The sequence below is a fragment of the Suncus etruscus genome, chromosome 1, assembly GCF_024139225.1.
Source record: "Suncus etruscus isolate mSunEtr1 chromosome 1, mSunEtr1.pri.cur, whole genome shotgun sequence".
Classification (NCBI taxonomy): Eukaryota; Metazoa; Chordata; class Mammalia; order Eulipotyphla; family Soricidae; genus Suncus; species Suncus etruscus.
The window spans coordinates 182,605,837-182,627,622 of NC_064848.1; the positions used below are offsets into that span (position 1 = coordinate 182,605,837).

Consider the following 21,786-nt stretch of genomic DNA (forward strand, 5'->3'; position numbering starts at 1 on the left):
TTCCTTTCACTTTTTCTTTTCTTTTCTTGGTTTTTGGGCCTTGCTTCACTATGCCCAGGACTTACACCTAACTATGCTCAGTGATGACTCCTGGTGGTACTTAGGGGACCATCTGTAGTATAAGGGAATGAAGCCAGGTTAAAGTTGGCATGCAAGCTAAGTGCTTTATCTGCCATATGATCTTACTGGTCTATCCTTTTACTTTCTTTTTCTTTTTTTTTTTTTCCTTTGGTTTTTGGGTCACACCCGGCAGTGCTCCGGGGTCACTCCTGAACTCTACACTCAGAAATTACTCCTGGCAGGCTCGGGGGACCATATGGGATACTGGGATTCAAACCACCGACCTTCTGCACACAAGGCAAACACCTTACCTCCATGCTATCTCTCCGGCACCCCTTTTACTTTCTTAATAGTGTCCTTTGAGGCATAAGCACTTATTTTTTCATTTTTCCTTTTTTTGTTTTGTTTTATTTTTATTTTTGGAGGTGCTCAGGGGTTACTCCCAGCCTATACTCAACGGTCATTCTCTTTGACACTTAGGAGACCATGTGATTTGGGGAAACAAACCAGATCCTTTTTCATGCAAAGTATACATTCATCCCTCTGAGCTATCTCTCTAGCTCTGAGATATTAAAGTTTTAGGGTTTTATTTTTTTGTGTGTGTTTGTGCATGGAATTTTGGTTTGGGGGACACATCTGGAATTCAGAGCTTATTTCTGGCTCAGTGGGGCTTTGGAAAGCATATGTGCTTCAGAGGATCTAACCAGCATTGATAACATGTAAGGCAAGTGCTCTATCAATAGTAGTTAGAGTACTATCTCTTCAGCCCAACATTCAATATTTTAAATTTTGAGCCAGGAAGTTTCTAAAAGGACGGGAGTGAATGTATTGCATTTAGGAAGCCTGGGTTCAATCCTTGACATTGCCAATCCTCTAAGCATTGCCAGGAGCAGCACCTGACAATTACAGAATAGCTGAGAATTACAGTGGCTCCTGAACATTAACAGGCATGGCTCCCAAATCAATAAATACATAGAACCCATAATGTTGATGAACTCTAATTTATATCATTTTCTTTGAATTATGCTAACTTTGTAACTATTACAAAACATTTTATTTAATTAAAGAACCGTGATTTACAAAGTTATTGATAGTTGAATTTTAGGCATATATTTCAACACCAATCCCATCATCAACGCCAACTCCCATCGCCAGGGTTCCCATACTCTATCACTTCTCACCCCCAATCTTATTAACTATTTAAGACAATTATTCCAGGTGAAGACTATCGTTAGCACCCTCATTTTACAGAGAAGAAAACTCTGTAAAAGGAGTTAACTCAGTTTGGCCCAGAAAACAGAAAGATGAATTAACTTGCTCCCAGCTCACAAGTGATACAAGTGGGATCTGAACATGAACCCCTGTGGAAAAGTGTTCCCTCTTTCTGCATGCTAGCTGGGATGTGAGTGACCCCTGGCACAGGACTACCAGACCCTGTCAATAAGTGAGCCCAGGAGAGGCCCAGTACAGCAGTGTAAGCAAAGAAAAGACAGGCTAAAGTGTATCCTGAGGGGAAGGGATTGGGGGAAAGTGGGTATATTTCCACCCAGACATGGCCCTATTCCTAACTTCCTATCTGGGGAAGAACAGGAAGCAAGGGAAAGGCACCCTTCCTTTCTCTGTGAGTGCTACTTATGAAGGCTTCCTCTGGCCCAGCCCTCCCAGTCGCTGGGAGGTGTCAAATTCTACACAGGGCCCAAAAACAGGAGCTCAGAACCCCAAAGTTATCTATGACACATTTTAGCATGACAGATAATGATAGTCTCTGTCTCTCAGATATCAGGGATTCCCAATTTCAGACCTGCCTATCTCTAGGCCTGATGTGTAATTCCAGAACACTGTAAGCCCCAATAAAACATGAACTATAGTAATAATAAAAATGTACATTTTATGCCAGATACTGAACTAGGCCCTTTCTGGTCATCATTTCACCCACCCATCTACCTATATATCCACTTATCCACCCATCCATCCACCTCTCCATCCATCTACCCTCACCCCCGATTCATTCACCATTTATCTATATATCCACCCACTCATCCATCCACCTACCTATCCATCCATCCCACCCACCTATTAATCCACTCATCATTCATCTACCCATCTATCCATCCACCCATTCATCCATTTATTCATCCATTCATCCACCCATCATCCATCCATCCATCCATCCATCATCCATCCATCCATCCATCCATCCACCCATCCATCATCCATCTTCCATTCATCACTCATCCATACTTCATCATCATTGCCTATGTTACAGTGACCTCAAGGGAGGTATGGTCCTTGCTTTCAAGCATGAAGGGATGGAGATACATCTTGAGTAGCTGGAGGAAGGACAGTCAATTTGTTTCTCTGAGCCTATGTCCTCATCTCTGAAATGGTGATGTTGATCACCATCGATATTGACCAATCTTGATCATAGAATGTATCTCCTATTACTAGTACTAATCTCTCATTGTTGTGGAGCTCAAATGAGTGAATACAGATAATATCCCTGGCATTATTCCAGAAGTATAGCTTACTGAACTACATTCTGCTACTACGTAAGCAGTGGTGGCAGAACTAATCAGGGAAAGCAAGGACATATTGAGTAAAAACAGAAAAAAAAAAAGGTTGCAGAATTGGCATGAATACTATGTGTCTTGTGAAAATCTATTTTTATTTCTCCCTCTATATGTATATCTGTGCATCAGGAGGCAGTGGAAGGATGGTTGTCCAAATGTTAGTAGTGGTAATTTTTAAGCAGAACAATTTGCTTCCTTCTCTATGGTTGAAAACAGCACCTTTTTTAAGCAAAAAAAAAAAAAGAAGGAAAGAAAAAATCCTTTGGCAACAATATAACACTTCATAGCATGAAAACAGTTCTAGCCTTCGTTTTCTGGGCTACAGTCTATATTTCTGGAATTATTAGTCTCTGAGTTCAGGGATTACTGTTGGCAATGCTTGGAGGACCATATGTGGTGCCAGAGATCAAACCAGTGATTGGTTAGGTGCAAGGAAAGAGATCCCTGATCCTAGAGCTCTGACTGTTTAAGCCTTTCCTTCCAGGCTCTGCTCTGGTCTACCCATCAGATATGGGAAACTAATCAACTGATAGCATCCCAGCGAAGGAAGAAGCTTTTTTTTTTTCATGAAAATATATGTGAGGGATTTCTTTCTAACAGACAGAAAGGGCAACCCCACACACGCCACTCCCAAGAGCATAATAAGTTATTCACTCATTGGAACCTAGTCAATTGAAATGTTAGAGAGATAGCACAGCGGCGTTTGCCTTGCAAGCAGCCAATCCAAGACCAAAGGTGGTTGGTTTGAATCCTGGTGTCCCATATGGTCCCCTGTGCCTGCCAGGAGCTATTTCTGAGCAGGCAGCCAGGAGTAACCCGTGAGCACCGACAGGTGTGGCCCAAAAACAAACAAACAAAAAATGTTAGAGAGAGCAACCTTGCGACAACAGAAGAAAATGTTTTTGATGGAAGGAGAAGCAACAGGAGCGGAACACTATTAAGATCCCAGCCAGGCAAAGACTCAGCCACATTTGGAAGAGGATGGAAGAAAATGCACCCCTCCCTGGCATGGGGTCACACTGGCACCGCTGGTTATTGAACTCAACAGGTGGTTCAGGGATGGAACTTGAAGCTTTAGTCATGGAGGCAGGTGCTTTACCAATGAGCCACATTCCTAGGCCCTTCATGTAGAATTCTAAGGTTTCTAGAATTTGCAGGGCCCGGAGAGATAGCACAGCGGTATTTGCCTTGCAAGCAGCCGATCCAGGACCTAAGGTGGTTGGTTCGAATCCCGGTGTCCCATATGGTCCCCCGTGCCTGCCAGGAGCTATTTCTGAGCAGACAGCCAGGAGTAACCCCTGAGCGCTGCCGGTGTGGCCCAAAAACCAAAAAAAAAAAAAAAAAAAGAGAGAGAATTTGTATTTTGGGAGAGGGCACACCTGGTTATATTCAGGGTTTACTACTGGCTCTACACTCAGGGATTATTCCTGGCAGTGCTTAGGGGATAATTAGGTGGTGCCAGGGTGCATGCAAGGCAAGCTCAGTACTATCTCTCCAGTCCTTTAGAACATTTATTGTATTTATTTTATTTTATTTTATTTTATTTTGGTTTTTGGGTCACACCCAGCAGTACTCGGGGGTTACTCCTGGCTCTAAGCTCAGAAATCACCCCTGGCAGGCTCGGGGGACCATGTAGGATGCTGGGATTCAAACCACTGTCTTTCTGCATGCAAGGCAAATGCGCTACCTCCATGCTATCTCTCCAGCCCCGAACATTTATTGTAATTTAAAAAAATTAGGGGCTAGAGTGATAGTACAAAGGGTATGATGTTTGCCTTGCATATAGCCTATCTGGGTTCGATCCCTAGCACCTATATGATCTCCCGAATTGCCAGAAGTAATTCCTGGGTTCAGAGTCAGGAGTAAACTTGAGTATAGCTTGGGTGTGGCCCAAAATTTAAAAAGAACTAAAAATAATAAATAAATATTAACTTGGGGGCCAAAGTGATAGATAGCTCAATGGAACTTAAAATCACACTCCCAGGGATCAGAAAGCAGCTCAGTGGTATCTGTACCTGTGATATACCTATAACCTATACTGAAAAATATGTAGAGCATAGACCTTATATATGTGAAGCCCTGTTTTCAATCCCTCATATACTAAAACAGAACAAAACACAATAGTTATAAAGAAAGCTAAACTCATCAGGAAGAGAAGATAGAAGAGTGAAACTCTGGGGATCTCTCAGGAGAGTCTGGTAAAGAGTAGCTCACAGGCAACTTAAAATCCATGCACAGGAGGCTGGAGCATGTTCAAAGGGCTGAGGCACATTTTTTGCATGTGGGAGCCCTAGGTTAGATGCCAGCACCACAGGAGCACTGCTGTGAGTGAACCCCTAAACACTGAGCTAGGAGTAACCCTTAAGAACTGCTAGGTGTAGCCCTCAAACTAAAATTCATCAATAAAATGCATGCAGCAGCGAACAAGAGCTGCAGTGTAGTTGGATGGGCATGGAGGCTCAGCTCTTTGCTCACTGGCTCCCCCCACCCCGTCACCAACAATATGAAGGCAGTGTGTGAGCTGATAACAGAGCTAGTATTACGAGTCCTCTCTGGGCCAGTGGATAGGGCACTTGCCTTGCATGTGGTGGACCCGAGTTCTATTCCTGGCATTGCATAAGGTCCCCTGAGTCCTGCCAGTAGTGATCCCTGAGCACAGAGTCAAGAGTAAGTCTTCAGCACTGCTGAGTGTGGCCCAAAAACAAACCAAATTAAAAAAAAAAAGTGCTCGCTTTAGATAGGAACATTTGGGAAAATTGATAATGTGTATTGTTGGCAAGAACATAGAAGATTGAGTGCCAGTGTGCTGGCAGGAGGGTGAACTGGGCAGGCTTCCTGGAGGCTTGTTTGGTGTTGAGTCTCTGGAGGTGGTGCTTCTCAGTCAGCAATTCTATTTCTTGGGATTCATCCTAAACCCAAGGCCATGATCCAGCTACTAAAGTATTTCCATAAGCTGCTCATCGTGGATTTTATAAAAATAAACAATTCAACCCTCAGGATATACAAAAGCGCTCTTATAAATTACATTTTTGACTTAACCATGCAAGAGTACATTCCCGAACTACACTGGAAAAGGCTAGATATACATCTGATGTGGAAAGAGAAGACCTGTGAGGTCAACGGAAAAGTCTCCCAAACAAGATGCATCTGATCTCATTTTCGTAAGACTATATATCAAAATATGTTCATCATCTGTGCACAAGAAATACACAAAAATTCTTTCTGTATAGCAGATATCACCAGTGGTGGTGGTGGTGGTGGTGGTGGTGGTGGTGGTGGTGGTGGTGTGTGTGTGTGTGTGTGTGTGTGTGTGTGTGTGTGTGTGTGGCGGGGGAAGACTGTCATGTAGTATCAGGAACCACACTCAGAGCCTAAAAAACGCTAATCACATGCTCCACGACTTGAATTCTGTACCTGGGCCTTACACCAGTTTTGATGGTTGGGATTACAAATATTATCAGTCAGTTCAATCTCAGTTAAACTGCAATAACAAACAAGCCCTAAACCTACCAGCATACAATAGCTAACTTCTACTCTAACTTCAACTCTCCCTGTTACTCTGTTACCAAGTTGCACTTGGTTGCTTTGCTCAACGTCCTCTTCCCTTTTGGACTAGGCTGAGATGGTCTCTGAGTAGGTGGAGGAGCTTGTTCATACCCATTGATTCTTGTATTCAGGATTGGGTGAGGTTCATGGCCCTTCCCAGAATGAACAAGGCAGGGATATCCTAGTGTGGACACTAAAGAAAATGTTTTTTTTTGGAAAATGTTTTTTGGAAAATGATCCAATGCACCACTCACATTTACAATTCCGCGACTTGGTCTGTTGAGGCTGCCATCACAAAAGTGCCAGAGTCACAGGTTAAGCAGCAGACATTTATTTCTCTTAGTCCTGGAAGCTGGAGAGTCCAAGATGGGCACATCAGTGTGGATTCATTGCATGGTGGAGGCTCACTTGGTGGCTCGCAGATATCTGCTTTCTTCCATGTTGTTCCATGGAGAAGAGGTGTAGGAGTCCCCAAGGTCTCTGGGGTAAAATCATCAATCCTACTTACAAAGATGCTATGCTTAGGATATAACCACTCCACCCCCTCTACATCCATCACTCTGAGGGTGAGGTCGCCATATAAGCTCAGGGTGAGTGATATTCATACATGCTGCTGCTTGAAGTTGGTTTGCGGATAAGTTCTGGTCCAGGAAGTGGGTGGACTCCTGGGAATGGATGGTCCACACATGCCTCACTCTTGCTGTGATAGCCTTTGTAAGGAAGAAAGAGAGAAACTGGGTCCAAAGTCTTCAGCACCAGGCAGAGGTCGGAAATCTGCCTGAGAGAATGTGGGAACTATAAAATGACAATGTAACAAGAAGTTCTGGATGTCATAAAGTGTCACCCCTACAAGGAACCTCTTTAGAGGCACGAAAGATGCTACAGTATGTAGGGAATATGCCTTGTATGCAGCCCACCTGGCCTAGATCTCGGCACTCCATATGGTCCCCTGAGCCCTACCAGGAGTGACCCCTGAGCACTGACTCAGGAGGAAGTCCTGAGAACCTCGTAGTGTGATCTTCCACCACCAAAACAAACAAACAAACAAAACTCTTTGCATGACCAAGGAGGTAACAGATGGTTTCCATGTATGGGTCTCCTACTTCCCCTACTCAAAAAAAAAAAAAAAAAAAAAAAGATCCACTTTGAATGTCCCCCTATGTAGATTAAAAATATCTAAAGGCAGCATGGGGCTCACATGAAGACTCTTAACACTGTTAGTGCTCTTACTTATGGAAGGCTTGGCCTGTCAAGCTGTATCCATCACACATCTTCCATTTCCCTGACAGCTCTCTGATCACCTCATCCCTGAAATACCCTTTTATTTGTAGTCATGCACTTTTCAGTAGGGCAAAGGGAAAGATGACATGTCTCAATGTAGAGGAGGAGAAACCTGACAGTGTGAAGAGGAAAGGTCCCTCCCCCACCTCTACTTCTTGGTCCTCCTGTGGAAGTGTAATAGCTTAGCACCAGGTTAACCATCTTGTCCACAAACCACCATTTTTGCCTTTAAACAGACTGCAGAAGTAAGCCTTATTTAGTAACCATTGACAGGCCCTTTGCCGAGAACTGTAACTGAGCTGTATGGCTTACGGAAATAGCTTACCAGTGTCTGTACATCCTGATAGAAGGATGTGCTGAAACCCTTTATAAAATGGGTAGAAACTGCAATCCAGGCTGCTTGATTTTGGTCTGGGACCTTGTGCAATATCCGGTTAATCAATGCCTCAAAATTTCTCTGGTTCTCTGAGTCTCTAAATCAGTGACCCCAGGAGAAACAGCTGTGCCCTCCTCCCTAGGGCCTCCCAGGCTGTGCCCCAGCCGCTCAGGATGAAAGGCAAGAGATGATGGAGCTTCCCAAACTGGAATGCTCATCATTACAGTCCTTTAGGAAACATTTAAATCTAGTTTTGAAAAATTAGTTTGGAGCTGGATAGTACAGAGGGTAGGGCACTTGTCTTAAATATGGCTAACCCAAGTTCAATTCCTGGCATCCTTGTCCTCTGGGCACTGTCAAGAGTGATTCTTGAGTGCAGAGCCAGGAGTAACTCCTGAGCATTGCTGGGTGTGGTTCCCCACCCCCCACCCCAAAAAAATATATAAAAGATTGGGTCCAGACCCTCTCTCCTGGGCCTGGAGAAACAGCTCAGAGATCTGGAACACCTGTTTTTAAGCTAATGGTCATGTCTGGTGTCCCATATGTGCCAAGCACAATCCTGGCTACTCTGCTGCTTGTGTCAATGGCAGCCCTCCCATGGAGGCTATGCCATAGCTGGGCTTGCATAAATACCATTAAAAGGGGTGGTGGGACCCTCAGCAAGTCTGCAACTCAAAAGGTATTTTAGTGTCACATGATCAGGGTATTACAGATAGATACAAGCTATCCCCTCTGGCCAGCATTGATGGGCATACACATATCTCACCACCACGATCTGTGAGCCCCAACTGAGACCACGTGAAGCTACTAGGGAGCATGCATGGACACACTGTCCTTCAGGTTTGCCCACTGTGCAAACTTCGGTGTCACAACCTGAGCCTCACGGCCCCACACCCAGGCCCGTGCCTGCCCTGGTCATCGTCATAACATCAATAAGAGGTAGGAAAAGGAGACCAGGAGGAAATGAAAACATACAAGCAGATCACTCACCTCCCTGGGATTTTGATTCATCCCATAGGGTGTGACCAGACTGAGTCACGAAAGGAGACTTGTGCCACCTGGCCCGATCCTGCCCAGCCACTGCAGGGAGGCCCAGGCCTCTCAGTGCCATGAGCCCTGGCAGCAGGAAGAAACCTGAGTGGCCCTTACTTCTCTGATGGTATGCCTGCCCCCCCCCAGCACATCTCTAATATCAAGGAGGAGAAGGCTCAGGAAGAGGCTCTGAGCATATGGAGCATAAGGAGTCCTACATGCTGCCCAAAGGCTGGAGGAAGGAGTGAGAAAAAAAATTGAAAAAAAAAATTCTGATCTACTCCCAGCCCCCATAACTAAAGGTGATGCAGGCTTCTGGGGCACAGTCACATCTCATTACTGATAACCCCACAAGTGATCTCTTCACCACCTCTCAATAGCAGGTGAACTCTCCAAGGGCTGGGACAGGTCTGATTCCTCCAGAGCCTTGTGAGTCCCCGGCGCACTGCCAATGCTCACTGATTATTTCATGAGGCCTGGAGAGGCGGTAACACTTATGGGGTTACCAAAGGGTCAGAGAAGGACTGGTGTTCATGCCCCTGGGAGATCAGAAATGCATGAGCTCTCCCCAGGGAATGGGGGCAGAGCCCCTGTTCCTCACCCAGGGAGAAGATGAGTTTAGCATGCCCTGAACTGAAGTACACCTTTTGATAGGATAAAGAATGGGGAGTTAAGGAACCCTCTTTATAGGAAAAAGTCTTTCTCTTCCCCTTTCCCCTTCTCTCTCCCTTCTTACACACACACCCCAATCCAATTTGTATTTCTATGTTAAGAATAATAGCCTTGGGCCCGGAGAGATAGCACAGCGGTGTTTGCCTTGCAAGCAGCCGATCCAGAACCAAAGGTGGTTGGTTCGAATCCCGGTGTCCCATATGGTCCCCCGTGCCTGCCAGGAGCTATTTCTGAGCAGACAGCCAGGAGTAACCCCTGAGCACCGCCGGGTGTGGCCCAAAAACCAAAAACAAAACAAAACAAAAAAAAAAAAAACACAAAAAACAACATAATAAAAACCAAAAAAATTAAAAAAAAAAAAAAAAAAGAATAATAGCCTTGGGCCCGGAGAGATAGCACAGTGGCGTTTGCTTTGCAAGCAGCCGATCCAGGACCAAAGGCGATCCAGGACCAAAGGCGGTTGGTTCGAATCCCGGTGTCCCATACGGTCCCCTGTGCCTGCCAGGAGCTATTTCTGAGCAGACAGCCAGGAGTAACCCCTGAGCACTGCCGGGTGTGGCCCAAAAACCAAAAAAAAAAAGAAAAAAAAAAAAAGAATAATAGCCTTGGGGGCCCGTCCAGGACCAAAGGTGGTTGGTTCGAATCCCAGTGTCCCATATGGTCCCCCGTGCCTGCCAGGAGCTATTTCTGAGCAGACAGCCAGGAGTAACCCCTGAGCAATGCCTGAGCAATGACCCCCCCCCCCCAAATAAACTAAAAGAATAAAAGCCTTGGGTTGGAGAGATAGCATGGAGGTAAGGTGTTTGCCTTGTATGCAGGACGGTGGTTCGAATCCCAGCATCCCCTATGATCCCCCGAGCCTGCCAGGAGCGATTTCTGAGCGTAGAGCCAGGAGTAGCCCCTGAGTGCTGCCCGGTGTAACCCAAAAACAAAACCAAAACAAAACAAAAAAAGGAGTAACAGCCTTGTGGGGCTGGAGCAATAGCACAGTGGTAGGATGTTTGCCTTGCACGTGGCTAACCTAGGACGGACCTCGATCTGATCCCCAGCATCCCACATGGTCCCCCAAGCCAGGAGCTATTTCTGAGCACATAGCCAGGAGTAACCCCTGAGCATCACAGGGTGTGGCCCTAAAAACCAAAACCTAAAAAACAAAAAAATGAAAAAAACAGCCTTGTGTAGAGAAATCTTGGGCCAGACAGTACAGCAAGTCACATTCCTTGCATGTGGCCAACAGGGTTCAATCCCCGGTACCCCAAACGAACCCCTAAGCCTCTACCAAGAGTAATTCCTGAGAATAGAACTAGGATTAAGTCTCGAGCACAGTTGAATATGGTCTGAAAGTAAAGAGAGGGAGAAAGCTTTTTATTTTCCCCCTAGGTGAATGCCAGTTCATGAATATTGATGAAATAATGGGGTCAGAAACTTGCAATTTGTTACTCCCCATCTGAACAGACATAATGATAGATGCTCCAATAACCGGGCCAAATGAGTGGCAGGGCGCAGGGCATTTGAGGTCACAGCCCCGCAGTGAACCCGTTCGTTTATGAGGGAAAATGTTCCAGAACATGGAGAACCGAGGCAAGCTCCACCTCCAAGTGCTCATACGTCCTGTCACCGATAACAGCCGGTGTGGCATACCTGGAGCTCCACAGTAGCCACTGAGCAGTCTTGCTAAGAATATTTAACTAAACCCCATCATGGGGAAGCAGTCACACATAGCCAGAATGTGGGACATTTCACCTGGTTAAGTGCCCTTGACTCAGAAACTCAGAGCCAGAGCCAAGGGGCAGCGTGGGGATACGGGTCAGTGGAAAAGCATTACTTTGCCCTGGAGGCCTTCAAAAATATTTTATTTTTAAAAGAATTGAAGCAGCTGTACTAAAAGAAATGGAAGAGACCTGGAGTTGAAAGTGAAGCATAAAACTTTATTGGAATCTATGTCCCCTTAGGAATTGAAAGGTGTTTTTGGAGACCTGGGTGATCATTTGTGAAAACCCTGAGCATGACTGCGCGGATGTAACTGCTCTTCGGTTGGTAATGATTTTTTTGTGGCTGGAGAATAAGTCTTTCCTTGGACACAGAAGATAAAATGTTTGCTGCCTATCATTTTCTTTCAAACGCTGCAGAAAAAGCAAGAAAGGAAGGAAAAAAGAAAGTCGCCAGCGAGCAAGCGAGCTGTCTAAAGATAAAATGAAGGTGGCCGATGTGGAACAATGGCCGAGGCTGGGGTGAGCGCGAAGCCAGGCAGGCTGGCTGTTTGATTTCCAGTTGGTGGAAGCCGGCCTTGCTGACATGAATCCTGTCTCTGGCGGCACCCTGCAGTGGAGGCGGTGGGTATGGTTTACATCAAATTTTCCTTTCAACTTTTCTGTAGGTTTAAAATCTTTCAAAAGGAAATGCAGGGAAGGGGCGAGGCTAAGTCTCAGGAGGCACCTTCCCCCCAGGAAGGCCATGGGCACAGGCAGGACCCAGAGGGACTTTCAGGCTATTTAAAAAACGGCTGGGTGAATGCTGGGGCAGCAGAGGGCCACAGGGAACAGCAGGCTCTGGGCTGCCTGTGAATTCTCCTCCTCTTTCCTTTCCCTGCTTAGTTCCCCATGCCTTCATACTCTGCTGAAGGGCTCTCAGATAGCACTGCCACCTAGGACAAACCCTGGATAATTAAAGAGAAGCTAAGGCTTGTCCTGACCTTCCCCCTATTCTCAGAGTCCAATGTCCCTGGGCTAAGTGTGCAACACAGGGTCTCCCCAGGAGGCTTCTCCCCTTTTCTCCCCTACCTACATGGGGTTAGCGGGACCAGAAGCAGCAGAACAAGTGCTCAGAGTTGGGAGCCAGCCAGGATGGGCTTCCATGGTCAAGGCTGAGGCTTTGGCAGACACCTCAACCACTCCCCGGCAGCAGGAAACAGAACGAAGAACAAGTCCCTCACCAGAAAGGGGTTCCAGCCCCCTAGCTGGAGTCCTGGCCACAGCCAAAGGCCCAGCTGGCAGGGTCTGGTTACCCTCCTGGCGTGAGGCAGGGCCTTCTTTGCTGCCAGGTCCTTCGAAGTAGACACAGGAGCGTTAGCAGCAGAGAGTCAAGCACAGCCAGCCCCTCCCAGGAACATCGCAGGCCCCTGGAAAACACAGGCCTGCCATGACCACCTCACCCCATCCCCTAGAACCCACAGAACCGCCCCCTCCACACACCTACCAGATCTGTGGGCATGACCCCCACCCCACATACCTGTCATCCAGCAGCAGCAGACCCTGCTCCTGAAGCTCCCTCACCTCCGGACCTGCTCCGAATATGTCCCATAGGCTCAGTCGGGGAGTGAAGTGCTGCCAGTGCTGGGAAACCAGTAGGTTCAGAGGCAAAATGGATCTTAGCAGTGAAGGGGCTACCCTGTCAAGGACCTGGGCTAGGGTAAGGGTATAAAAAGCTCTGGTCCTACATAGGGGATATAGTTCCTGCCTCCACCTCAGGACAAGGCCAACAGGCCAGCAGGGAAGTACCTTCATTCCTAGTCCAGAGTTAGGCCGAATTGTAGTGCCCACTGTGACTCCCACTTCCTCTTAATATACTGCTCAGGGTATAGCCAGGCCTGGCCAGACCCTTCCAGCCCTGACTTCCCCCAAAGCAACTCTGTATTTGAATGATACTGTCTGAAACACTTGGAAGCCTTCCTGCAGTTTGACCCCCACAAAGATGACAAAAGGGGGAGCAGGTCAGAACAAGGCAGGATGTGTGACATGGGAACAGAATGGAGATGGGAGTCCTCGCCTAAGGTCACAGCACTGCACCATACTGCCCATATGGGAGAGGGGTGTGTGTGTGTGTGTGTGTGTGTGTGTGTCCTCGCCTAAGATCACAGCACTGTACCATACCACCCACATGGGAGAGGGGTGTGTGTGTGTGTGTGTGTGTGTGTGTGTGTACAGAAGGGAGAATGATTCTGCAAAGTGGAGGAAGACGAGTGCCATACCCCCATTGACCTCATACCTGATGAGTGACCCCCACATCTGTCCGTAGCCCCATGGCCAAAACTTCTTCCAGCCTGAAAAAAACCCAGTAGGACCTTGGAGAGGAGATCGGACCTCTCCGTTCTTTAAATCACATAGAAATGAGCTTATGAGGAATTTCTGAGGCACATGCAGCATGTTAGGGGGGTAGGTGGATTTTGGGATGATTGGGAACACCGCAGGAGACCCCATGCTCTCTGATGCTCACAGCTCCAGTTCACTCAGGGAGACGCGTTTCCGGGTACCATGGCCGAACAGAATCACCTCCTTCATCCAGTTGTCAGGTTCCAGGGTCTGGATCCGAGCTTCCCGGGTATGGCCACCGGCCCCCAGGGGTATAAACCGCCCATGGGCCCCTGACAACAACAGTTGACAATCTATTTTAATAGCTGAAAACAATTGGGAGAGTTCTCCAAGTGTAACCCCAAATATGTGAGAACTGTAAATTCTCAGGTACTATACCACCAGCCTGACCCAATAAGAAACTCTGGAGGTGCAGCCTAGTCACCTGGGTTTTAACAAGCCCTCTAGGTAACTGCTGCAAATTTGAGAATGAACCCACATGGGCTGGGGAGATGGTATCACAGGCTGGAGTATATGCTCTACATGCAGGAGGCTAAGGTTTCATCCCTATGACATGTGATCCCTCATACTTAGGGAAGGATCCTGAGCACTGGGCTGAGATGGAAATAAACCCCCAACACCACTGGGCATGTCCCTACCCTAAGACAAATAATAATTGAAAAAAGACAAAAGAGGGCCAGAAAGATAATATAATGGATAGGGCACTTGCTTTGCACATGGCCACCCAGGTTCAATCTCCAACATCCTATATGGTCCCTGAGCCCACCAGGAGTAATTCTGTGATTCTGAGTACAGAGCCAGAAGCCCTGAGCACAGACAGGTGTGCTCAGGCTTCAAAACCAAAAAAGGAAAAATAAGAAAAATGTCTGAGAAGCACAGTGCCAACCACAGCTCCATAAAATATATACACTTGCTCCGCAAAATAGATATAATTTCCTGCTGTACTTTCCACCAGAGGTTAAATATGTGGCCCAAGATGACACTGCGATGACATTCTCTCTCAAGTCACCCCACCCACGGTGACAGGGCACTCACCAGGCCCAATGCCAAGGTACTGTCCGCACTGCCAGTATGTCCAATTGTGGGTACTAAGCGCCCCCTGTGGGGAGGGAGGAAGTAGCCAGTGCACAGGGAAGCCAGGGGTGACCCTTTCTGCAGAGAATGTCCCCAGGCCATTCAAGGCCTGAGAGCACCAGAGAGCCGCCCTGGACAACCCCCTGTGGGCCAGCTGCTCGGGACTTACGTTCCTGGCAAAGTTGGACACCTCGTACTGGCGGAAGCCCGCCTCCCGCAAGGCAGCCCGGCCCTCCAGGTACATCTCTGCGGCCAGGTCGGGGTCAGGGCTGGGCAGGGTGCCCCGCTGCACTTGGCTAAAGAGCGAGGTGCCCCGCTCCAGGGACAGCTGGTACAGGGAGATGTGGTCATCGCAGTGGTGAAGCAACTCCTGCAGCTGTAGCAGCCATGGCTCCAGCTGCTGTGCGGGCAGCCCCAGCAGCAGGTCCGTGGACACGCGCCCTGGGAAGAGACGCCGGGCCTCCTCCAGTGTTCGCAGGGCATCACGGGCCGTGTGTGTCCGCCCCAGCAGCTGGAGTTCCCGGTCGTCCAGGGACTGGGGAGAGAAAGGAGTAAGGAACTGGCCTTTGGCCTGGCAGTTGCAGACACAGATCAGAGAATACATAGGTTCACTGCGAGACAGAGGGTCAGGAGTGCACCTTGGCTCTGGCCCCTGAGAGGACTCTGTCCTGACCCCTCTAATTTGTTATTTCATTTCACTTTGGGTTTTGGGGACCATAAACAATGGTGCTCAGGGGACCATATTCAATGCATGGGTAAAACTGAAGCTGGTTACATGCGAGGCTCAAACAAGTACCTTACCAATGTACTACCTCTCTGACCCCTGTAATTTATTATTTTAACTCTCCACTACTGGCTCTAATTTATAGATGAGAAAACTGAAGCACAGAAATTGTAAGATCCTTCAGTTCCGAGGTCATATAATTGCAAAGGCAGACTTAGAATTTAGGACTGTCTGACTCCTCTTTATCTATTTATATGCAGTACCAAGGACCAAACCCAGTGTCTCAGTCAGGTAAGGCAGGCACAGCTCTATCCTAGCACTAATAGCCTTTTAATTTGGGGGGCAAGGGGAGTTGGTGATAACACTTAGCAATGCTCAAGGGTTATTCCTGGCTCTGCACTCAAGCATGCTCTGGGGACATATAGGAATGTTATGGATTGAATCTAGGCCAGGCACATCCATGGCAAATGCTCTCCCCACTATACCATCACTCCAGACTCAGCCAACAGCCTTTTTAAATTTGACTTTCCATTCTGAAGTATTTTGAACCTATGGAAAAGCTGGAAAAGGAGCACAAGAAACACTACATCTAGGCTCACCAGCTAACAATAGGTCACGTTTTTTTCCCTCTAAACATCATGCTGAATCATTTGCGAGCCAGGGACAGCCCAGACCTGTTGGAAAAAAACAAACCTCCCATGATGACTGAATAGGCTATGTCTGTGCTATTGGACACAGCAGGCATATAAGCCTCAGAAAACTATTCATATTTTAAGATTATTAAATCTGGGGGAGAAGGGACCTCCCCAGCAAAGTCCATGGAACTGGAGAACATTTCTGACAGTACTCATGTTGGCCATTTGGGCCTGATGTTTCAGCACTGGGGCCTGGTGGTACCATGCTATTCAGGCCTAGTATTGCTGAGGGTCAACAGGGCCACACCTGGCAGTGCTAGGAACCAAATTCAGGGCCTCAGGCACGCCAAGCATATGCACCTTCAGCTCATCTCCTTCGCCCAAGTTAATTACATGTAAATGGCCATCAAGGGCTTACTGGTTTTAGGTCAGTGGATACTATTGGTTAGCACACTGATGGGACATAACACAACCATTTTGCTAGACACTCAGTACATGCTAGTGAGCACTGCAAATAGGGCTGTTTACATGGAATGAATTCACATAGGTCCTCCTCTCCCCTCAACACACCTGTCTTTCCTAAGAACAAGGACATTCTCTGACACAGCTACCATCCAATCAGAGTGCAGGAAAGGGTGGTGCTGACACAATACCATTATCTAATCCCTAGTCATACTCAAAGTGGGCCAACTGTATCCATTATGTCTGCTCTGGTAGCTTCCTCTTTCCACCCCAGTCCAGCATCCATCTGGGGTCACATGTTTCCTTCAATCAGGTCTCTATATCACCTTTGACCTAGTCTGTATTTTCAATCTGTCTTTATCTCTAAGACAATGATATGTAGAAGAAACCACTCTAGCTGTTGTTTTTTTTTTTTTTTTTAAGTCTCTGAATGGGTTTGGAGCTGGGAGAAGTCCCTAGGTACCACAGATGTGGCCCCAAACAAAAACAAACAAGAATCTTCGAATGAATTCCTTCCAGAGATCAGCCATACAGTTGTACTATAATTGTGCTTCTAGTTAGAAGAGCAGTAGCCTGCACTAAAAAAAAATTGTGAAAGGGGGCTGGAGAAATAGTATGGTATGTGGCCAGCCTCGGTCCAGATATAGTCCCCGTGAGCCCACCTGGAATAATCTCTAAACTCAGAGCCAAGAGTAAATTCTGTGCACAACTGGGTATGACCCAAAAATAATAAAAAAAAAAGTTATGATGAAAATAGATCGATCTCAAGATGCATGTTTATCACACACATACATACACACCTTTTTTTTTTTTTCATCCAGATAGTACTCCGGGGCCATTTCTGCTCTGTGCTCAAGGATTAATCCTGGCAGTGGTTGGAGGGCTATAGTGGTATTGAGAATCAAACAAGTGCTTGCCTTCTCTACTACCTCTCCAGTGCCCGGAAGAAGAAAAAAATTCTTTTTCCGATGAGCTTTACAATTAGATGTAAATTGTGTATTTGGAGCCAGAAATTCTATGCCCCTTTCATTACATTGGCTCCATTGGGACAAAGCCCTGATCCCCATTTCTAGAAGTGGAATCTATGTTAGAAGGAAGGGCGACACTGGGGATAGAAATACTCAGTCCAGGGCCCAGAGAGATAGCACAGCGGTGCTAGCCTTGCAAGCAGTCGATCCAGGACCTAAGGTGGTTGGTTCGAATCCCGGTGTCCCATATGGTCCCCTGTGCCTGCCAGGAGCTATTTCTGAGCAGACAGCCAGGAGTAACCCCTGAGCACCGCCGGGTGTGGCCCCCCCCCCCAAAAAAAAAGAAATAGTCCAGGTCGGCTCAAAAGATGGGAGTATATGCTTTGTGTGTGTGGAAAGCTTGAAGGGCTCTGGTTAATTCTCAGCACACGGCCCTAAGTACCAGTAGGCAGGAGAAACTCCCAAGCATCAAGTCAGGAGTAGTCCTTGAACATTCCTGGGTGTGGCCCCTAAACAATGCAGCTACAACAACAAAACCTTCAACTGCCTTGTCACCATGAGACAAAACCCCACAGTCCTTCTTAAGGGACTAAACAACTTAAGTTGGTCACAGGAACGACTTAAGTCTCCCTAAAACAAGAGATAGTGCCAACAAGAGAAAGTACCAGCCTTACATATGGCTGAGCTCTTGTTTGATTCCATACCATCAGGAGTGACCTCTGAGCACAGTGCCTGGAGTAGGCCCTGAGTTACCAGTAGGTGTTGCCCATACCTCTTCCCCATCCAAAAAACAAAAAACAAAAAACAAAAACAAAACCACAAGCAAGGTTCTTCCATTTCCTGCATCTTTTCCTCCCACACCCTCTCCCTGTGAATGACACCTCATTCAAACACCAGCTCCTCCAGTAAGGTTTCCAGGATTTCAGGCCTTACTTGGCATTCCTACAGGCAGCCTTTACTGGGCTGCAATGATGTGGCCACCTATCTACAGGCCTCTTGTGGCTCCAATCACGTGTCATTAATGTAAATATATATTTTTTAGCATCTAATGTATATCAGGAGCTGTGGTGCATGCTAGAATACTTGTGATGAACCAAATAAAGCCATTCATGGCACTTGGGACAGAGCCCAGCAGCAAATAACTAAGTACTTAGAAAAGTGTCAGTCTGCATTTTCTGCTTGTCTTTGTAATGAATGTGCTCAGAAGACAGCGATCAAACTGGGTTGGTGGGGGGATGTGAAGATGGGCTACCTGGACACCGATGGACACCCTGTTGACCCCTGCTGCCCCGAAAGCTGCCAGTCTGGAGCCTGAGGCGGACGTGGGGTTGGCCTCCAATGTGACTTCGCAGTCTGCGGGCAGGTACACTGCAGCGGCCACAGCCTCGAGGACAGCTGCCACGGTGTGAGGACTGGCCAGGCTGGGTGTGCCCCCTCCAAAGAACACAGATTCCACCCTAGGGGCAAAGGATGGAGAAGGTGAGACTCCGGGGAGCCCACCAAACCAAACCACACCACCCCAAGATGTTCGCACAGCCCCAGGACCCACCGCCGCACACCGCTGATCCTCAGGAGCGTCCTGGCCTCGGTCACCAGACAACCACGCACTGCCTCCTCCTCCTCCACACTGCCACGGGGAAGGTACTTATTGAAGTTGCAGTAAGTGCAGCGTTTCTCGCAGTACGGCCACTGGGGGCAAGGAAGAGGGGGTGAGCAAATCGAGGTGGCACGTCAGGGGTTCGATCCCCAATCCTTTCCGAGTTCGTCCACAAAGACTCCGTTTCTCTAAGCCACACACCACTCGCCCCAGGAGTCAAAAAGCCCATGTCCACATAAGGAAACAGGTGCAAAAGGGAAGTGCAAGTTCAAGGTCACCAAGGTGATGCACACCGGACTTCTTCCGGGTCTTGCAACCCTGGTTATTTCTGGGCCTGGATTCAGAGACCCTTCCTAGAGTTCGTGGTTTATTATTTGCGGGGGCCAGGGAAAAGTGGAGTGTGTGTGTGTGTGTGTGTGTGTGTGTGTGTGTGTGTGTGTGTGTATAGAAACTATACAGTGGCAGGGATCACACCTTAGGTATTCAAGGGTCATTGGTGTGTGTGTGTGTGTGTGTGTGTGTGTGTTAGGTATTCAAAGGTCATTGGTGTGTGTGTGTGTTTGTATGTATGTATATAGAAACTATACAGTGGCAGGGATCACACCTTAGGTATTCAAGGGTCATTGGTGTGTGTGTGTGTGTGTGTGTTAGGTATTCAAAGGTCATTGGTGTGTGTGTGTGTGTGTTTGTATGTATGTATATAGAAACTATACAGTGGCAGGGATCACACCTTAGGTATTCAAGGGTCATTGGTGTGTGTGTGTGTGTGTGTGTGTGTGTCCCACGTGACCAGCCGGCGCCACGTGGGTCCCAGGCCACTCACGTGCACATAAAGGGCCGCGCGCCGGCTCGCGGGCTCAGGACTCGGGCGCCCTCCCGCACCCTCCATTTGGCGGCGTTTCTGGGCCACTTTGGCCGCTGCTGCCCAGCCGCGACCCCGAGCACCCGCAAGCGCCATGGCAGGCCCTGGAGCCCGCGGGCGCCGGGCGGGATCCCAGCTGCAGACGCACCCGGCGCGCGCACGTGTCTGCGTAGGGCGCGGGCGGAAGGAAGAGGCTGCGTGGCCGCGCTCCGCGTCCCAAAGTGCTCCGGGAGCGCCTGGCGCGCCGGCGCCATCTGCTGGACATTCATGCAATCGCTGCGGCTGCCGGTCCTTCCATGCCCGGGCGGCCCCCTCTGGACAGAGGCCGACTGCCCTCACCCATCCAGGAACTCTGTGCATTCCGTTATTCTATGTGCTTGGCTCAGATCCAAGTGCTGGACTTGCATAAGCATGAACCCCCCACAAGTTGCTGTGCATTGTGCGAGTGAGGGGAAGAGGCAAGACTTTAGGATGAACTGGGCAGACACTAATCCAGCAAGGTACCTTAACCCCAGTACTATTTCGAGAGAGGGGAAGATGATTGGAATCCCATGTGCCTTCTGTCATGAATTTTGGTATCTGGGCCATCCCTGAAGACGCTCAGGAACTTTTTCTGACACTAAGTTCAGGAGTGACCCCTGGTAGTATTCAGGGGATCATAGTTGATGCTGAGGATTTGAACCAAGGGTTGTCAGTATACAAGGCAAGTGCTTTAACCTTTGTACTATCTCCCGGACACCCATGTGCCTTTTGGAACCTATTTATTTTTATTTTTTGTTTGTTTTGTTTTTTGTTTTTGTTTTTGGGTCACACCCAGCCAAGCGCAGGGGTTACTCCTGGCTCTACGCTTAGAAATCCTAGCAGGCTCGGGGGACCATATGGGATGCCGGGATTCCAACCACTGTCCTTCTGCATGCAAGGCAAGCGCCTTACCTCCATCCTATTTCTCCAGTTCTTTTTTTATTATTCTTTCTTTCTTTCTTTCTTTCTTTCTTTCTTTCTTTCTTTCTTTCTTTCTTTCTTTCTTTCTTTCTTTCTTTCTTTCTTTCTTTCTTTCTTTCTTTCTTTCTTTTTTTTTTTTTTGGTTTTTGGGCCACACCCGGCGGTGCTCAGGGGTTACTCCTGGCTGTCTGCTCAGAAATAGCTCCTGGCAGGCACGGGGGACCATATGGGACACCGGGATTCCAACCAACCACCTTAGGTCCTGGATTGGCTGCTTGCAAGGCAAACGCCGCTGTGCTATCTCTCCGGGCCCTATTATTATTTCTTATGTCAAGCTGCATCCTGCTTGTTCTCCCTTGCTCAGAAAGGGAATTTCACGTTTGGGGATTAAAATAATATAAAGCTTGGGAGAATGAGTAATAGATGAATATGGGATGATAATTAAAGGATATGAGGTTTCTAAGGTGATGGGCATGTTTTAAATGAACTTGGGTGATGAATGCACATATCTATGAACAGATTAGAAATCATGCAAATTTAGCCGGATTGAAAGATACACTAATTATATAAACAAAGCCATCATGTTTGCTTAGAAACTACTCAGAATGCTGGATGGTCAGGGGAACTTTACTTCCCTATGTCAAAGCATGTGCTTCAGGCCCTTAACTCACTCTAGGCCTCAAAGAACTTGCTGGATAAACAGGGCAATGTGTCGCAGCCCTCCCCCATTAGCTTGGTATCTCAGAAGGATTGATGAGGCTTAGAGTGAGTAAACAATGCACTCCAGCATGCACCATTGCTGACAAGGCCCAGGAGATCTGAAAATGCCCGTGGCCCTGCCAGCTCTTCCCTCCCCACCTCATCACAGCTGGCAAGAGAGCACGCAGTGCAAGAGCA

The 21,786-nt window shown here is 47.7% G+C and overlaps 1 protein-coding gene across 1 annotated transcript; it reads right to left on the bottom strand.

Moving 5' to 3' along the window:
- Positions 1–11,444: 11,444 nt before the first annotated feature.
- On the bottom strand, positions 11,445–20,132 carry RSAD1 (radical S-adenosyl methionine domain containing 1). The gene is made up of 9 exons (XM_049782858.1): positions 19,909–20,132; positions 19,038–19,177; positions 18,741–18,945; positions 14,869–15,234; positions 14,661–14,724; positions 13,750–13,897; positions 13,522–13,576; positions 12,766–12,869; positions 11,445–12,655 (listed from the first exon to the last, which is right to left on the bottom strand). Exons 1-9 carry the CDS (start codon positions 20,041–20,043, stop codon positions 12,538–12,540), a joined length of 1,335 nt encoding a protein of 444 aa, XP_049638815.1. The 5' UTR covers positions 20,044–20,132; the 3' UTR covers positions 11,445–12,537.
- Positions 20,133–21,786: the final 1,654 nt, after the last annotated feature.

Excerpts from the sequence above, each read along its gene's own strand:
- RSAD1 (XM_049782858.1), bottom strand. The coding sequence starts at position 20,043 with ATGGCGCTTGCGGGTGCTCGGGGTCGCGGCTGGGCAGCAGCGGCCAAA. Across the intron at positions 18,946-19,037 it reads AGGATCAGCGGTGTGCGGCG|GGTGGAATCTGTGTTCTTTG; the intron begins GTGGGTCCTGGG and ends CTTTGCCCCTAG. Across the intron at positions 13,577-13,749 it reads TCCCTGAGTGAACTGGAGCT|GCTGGAAGAAGTTTTGGCCA; the intron begins GTGAGCATCAGA and ends GGTTTTTTTCAG.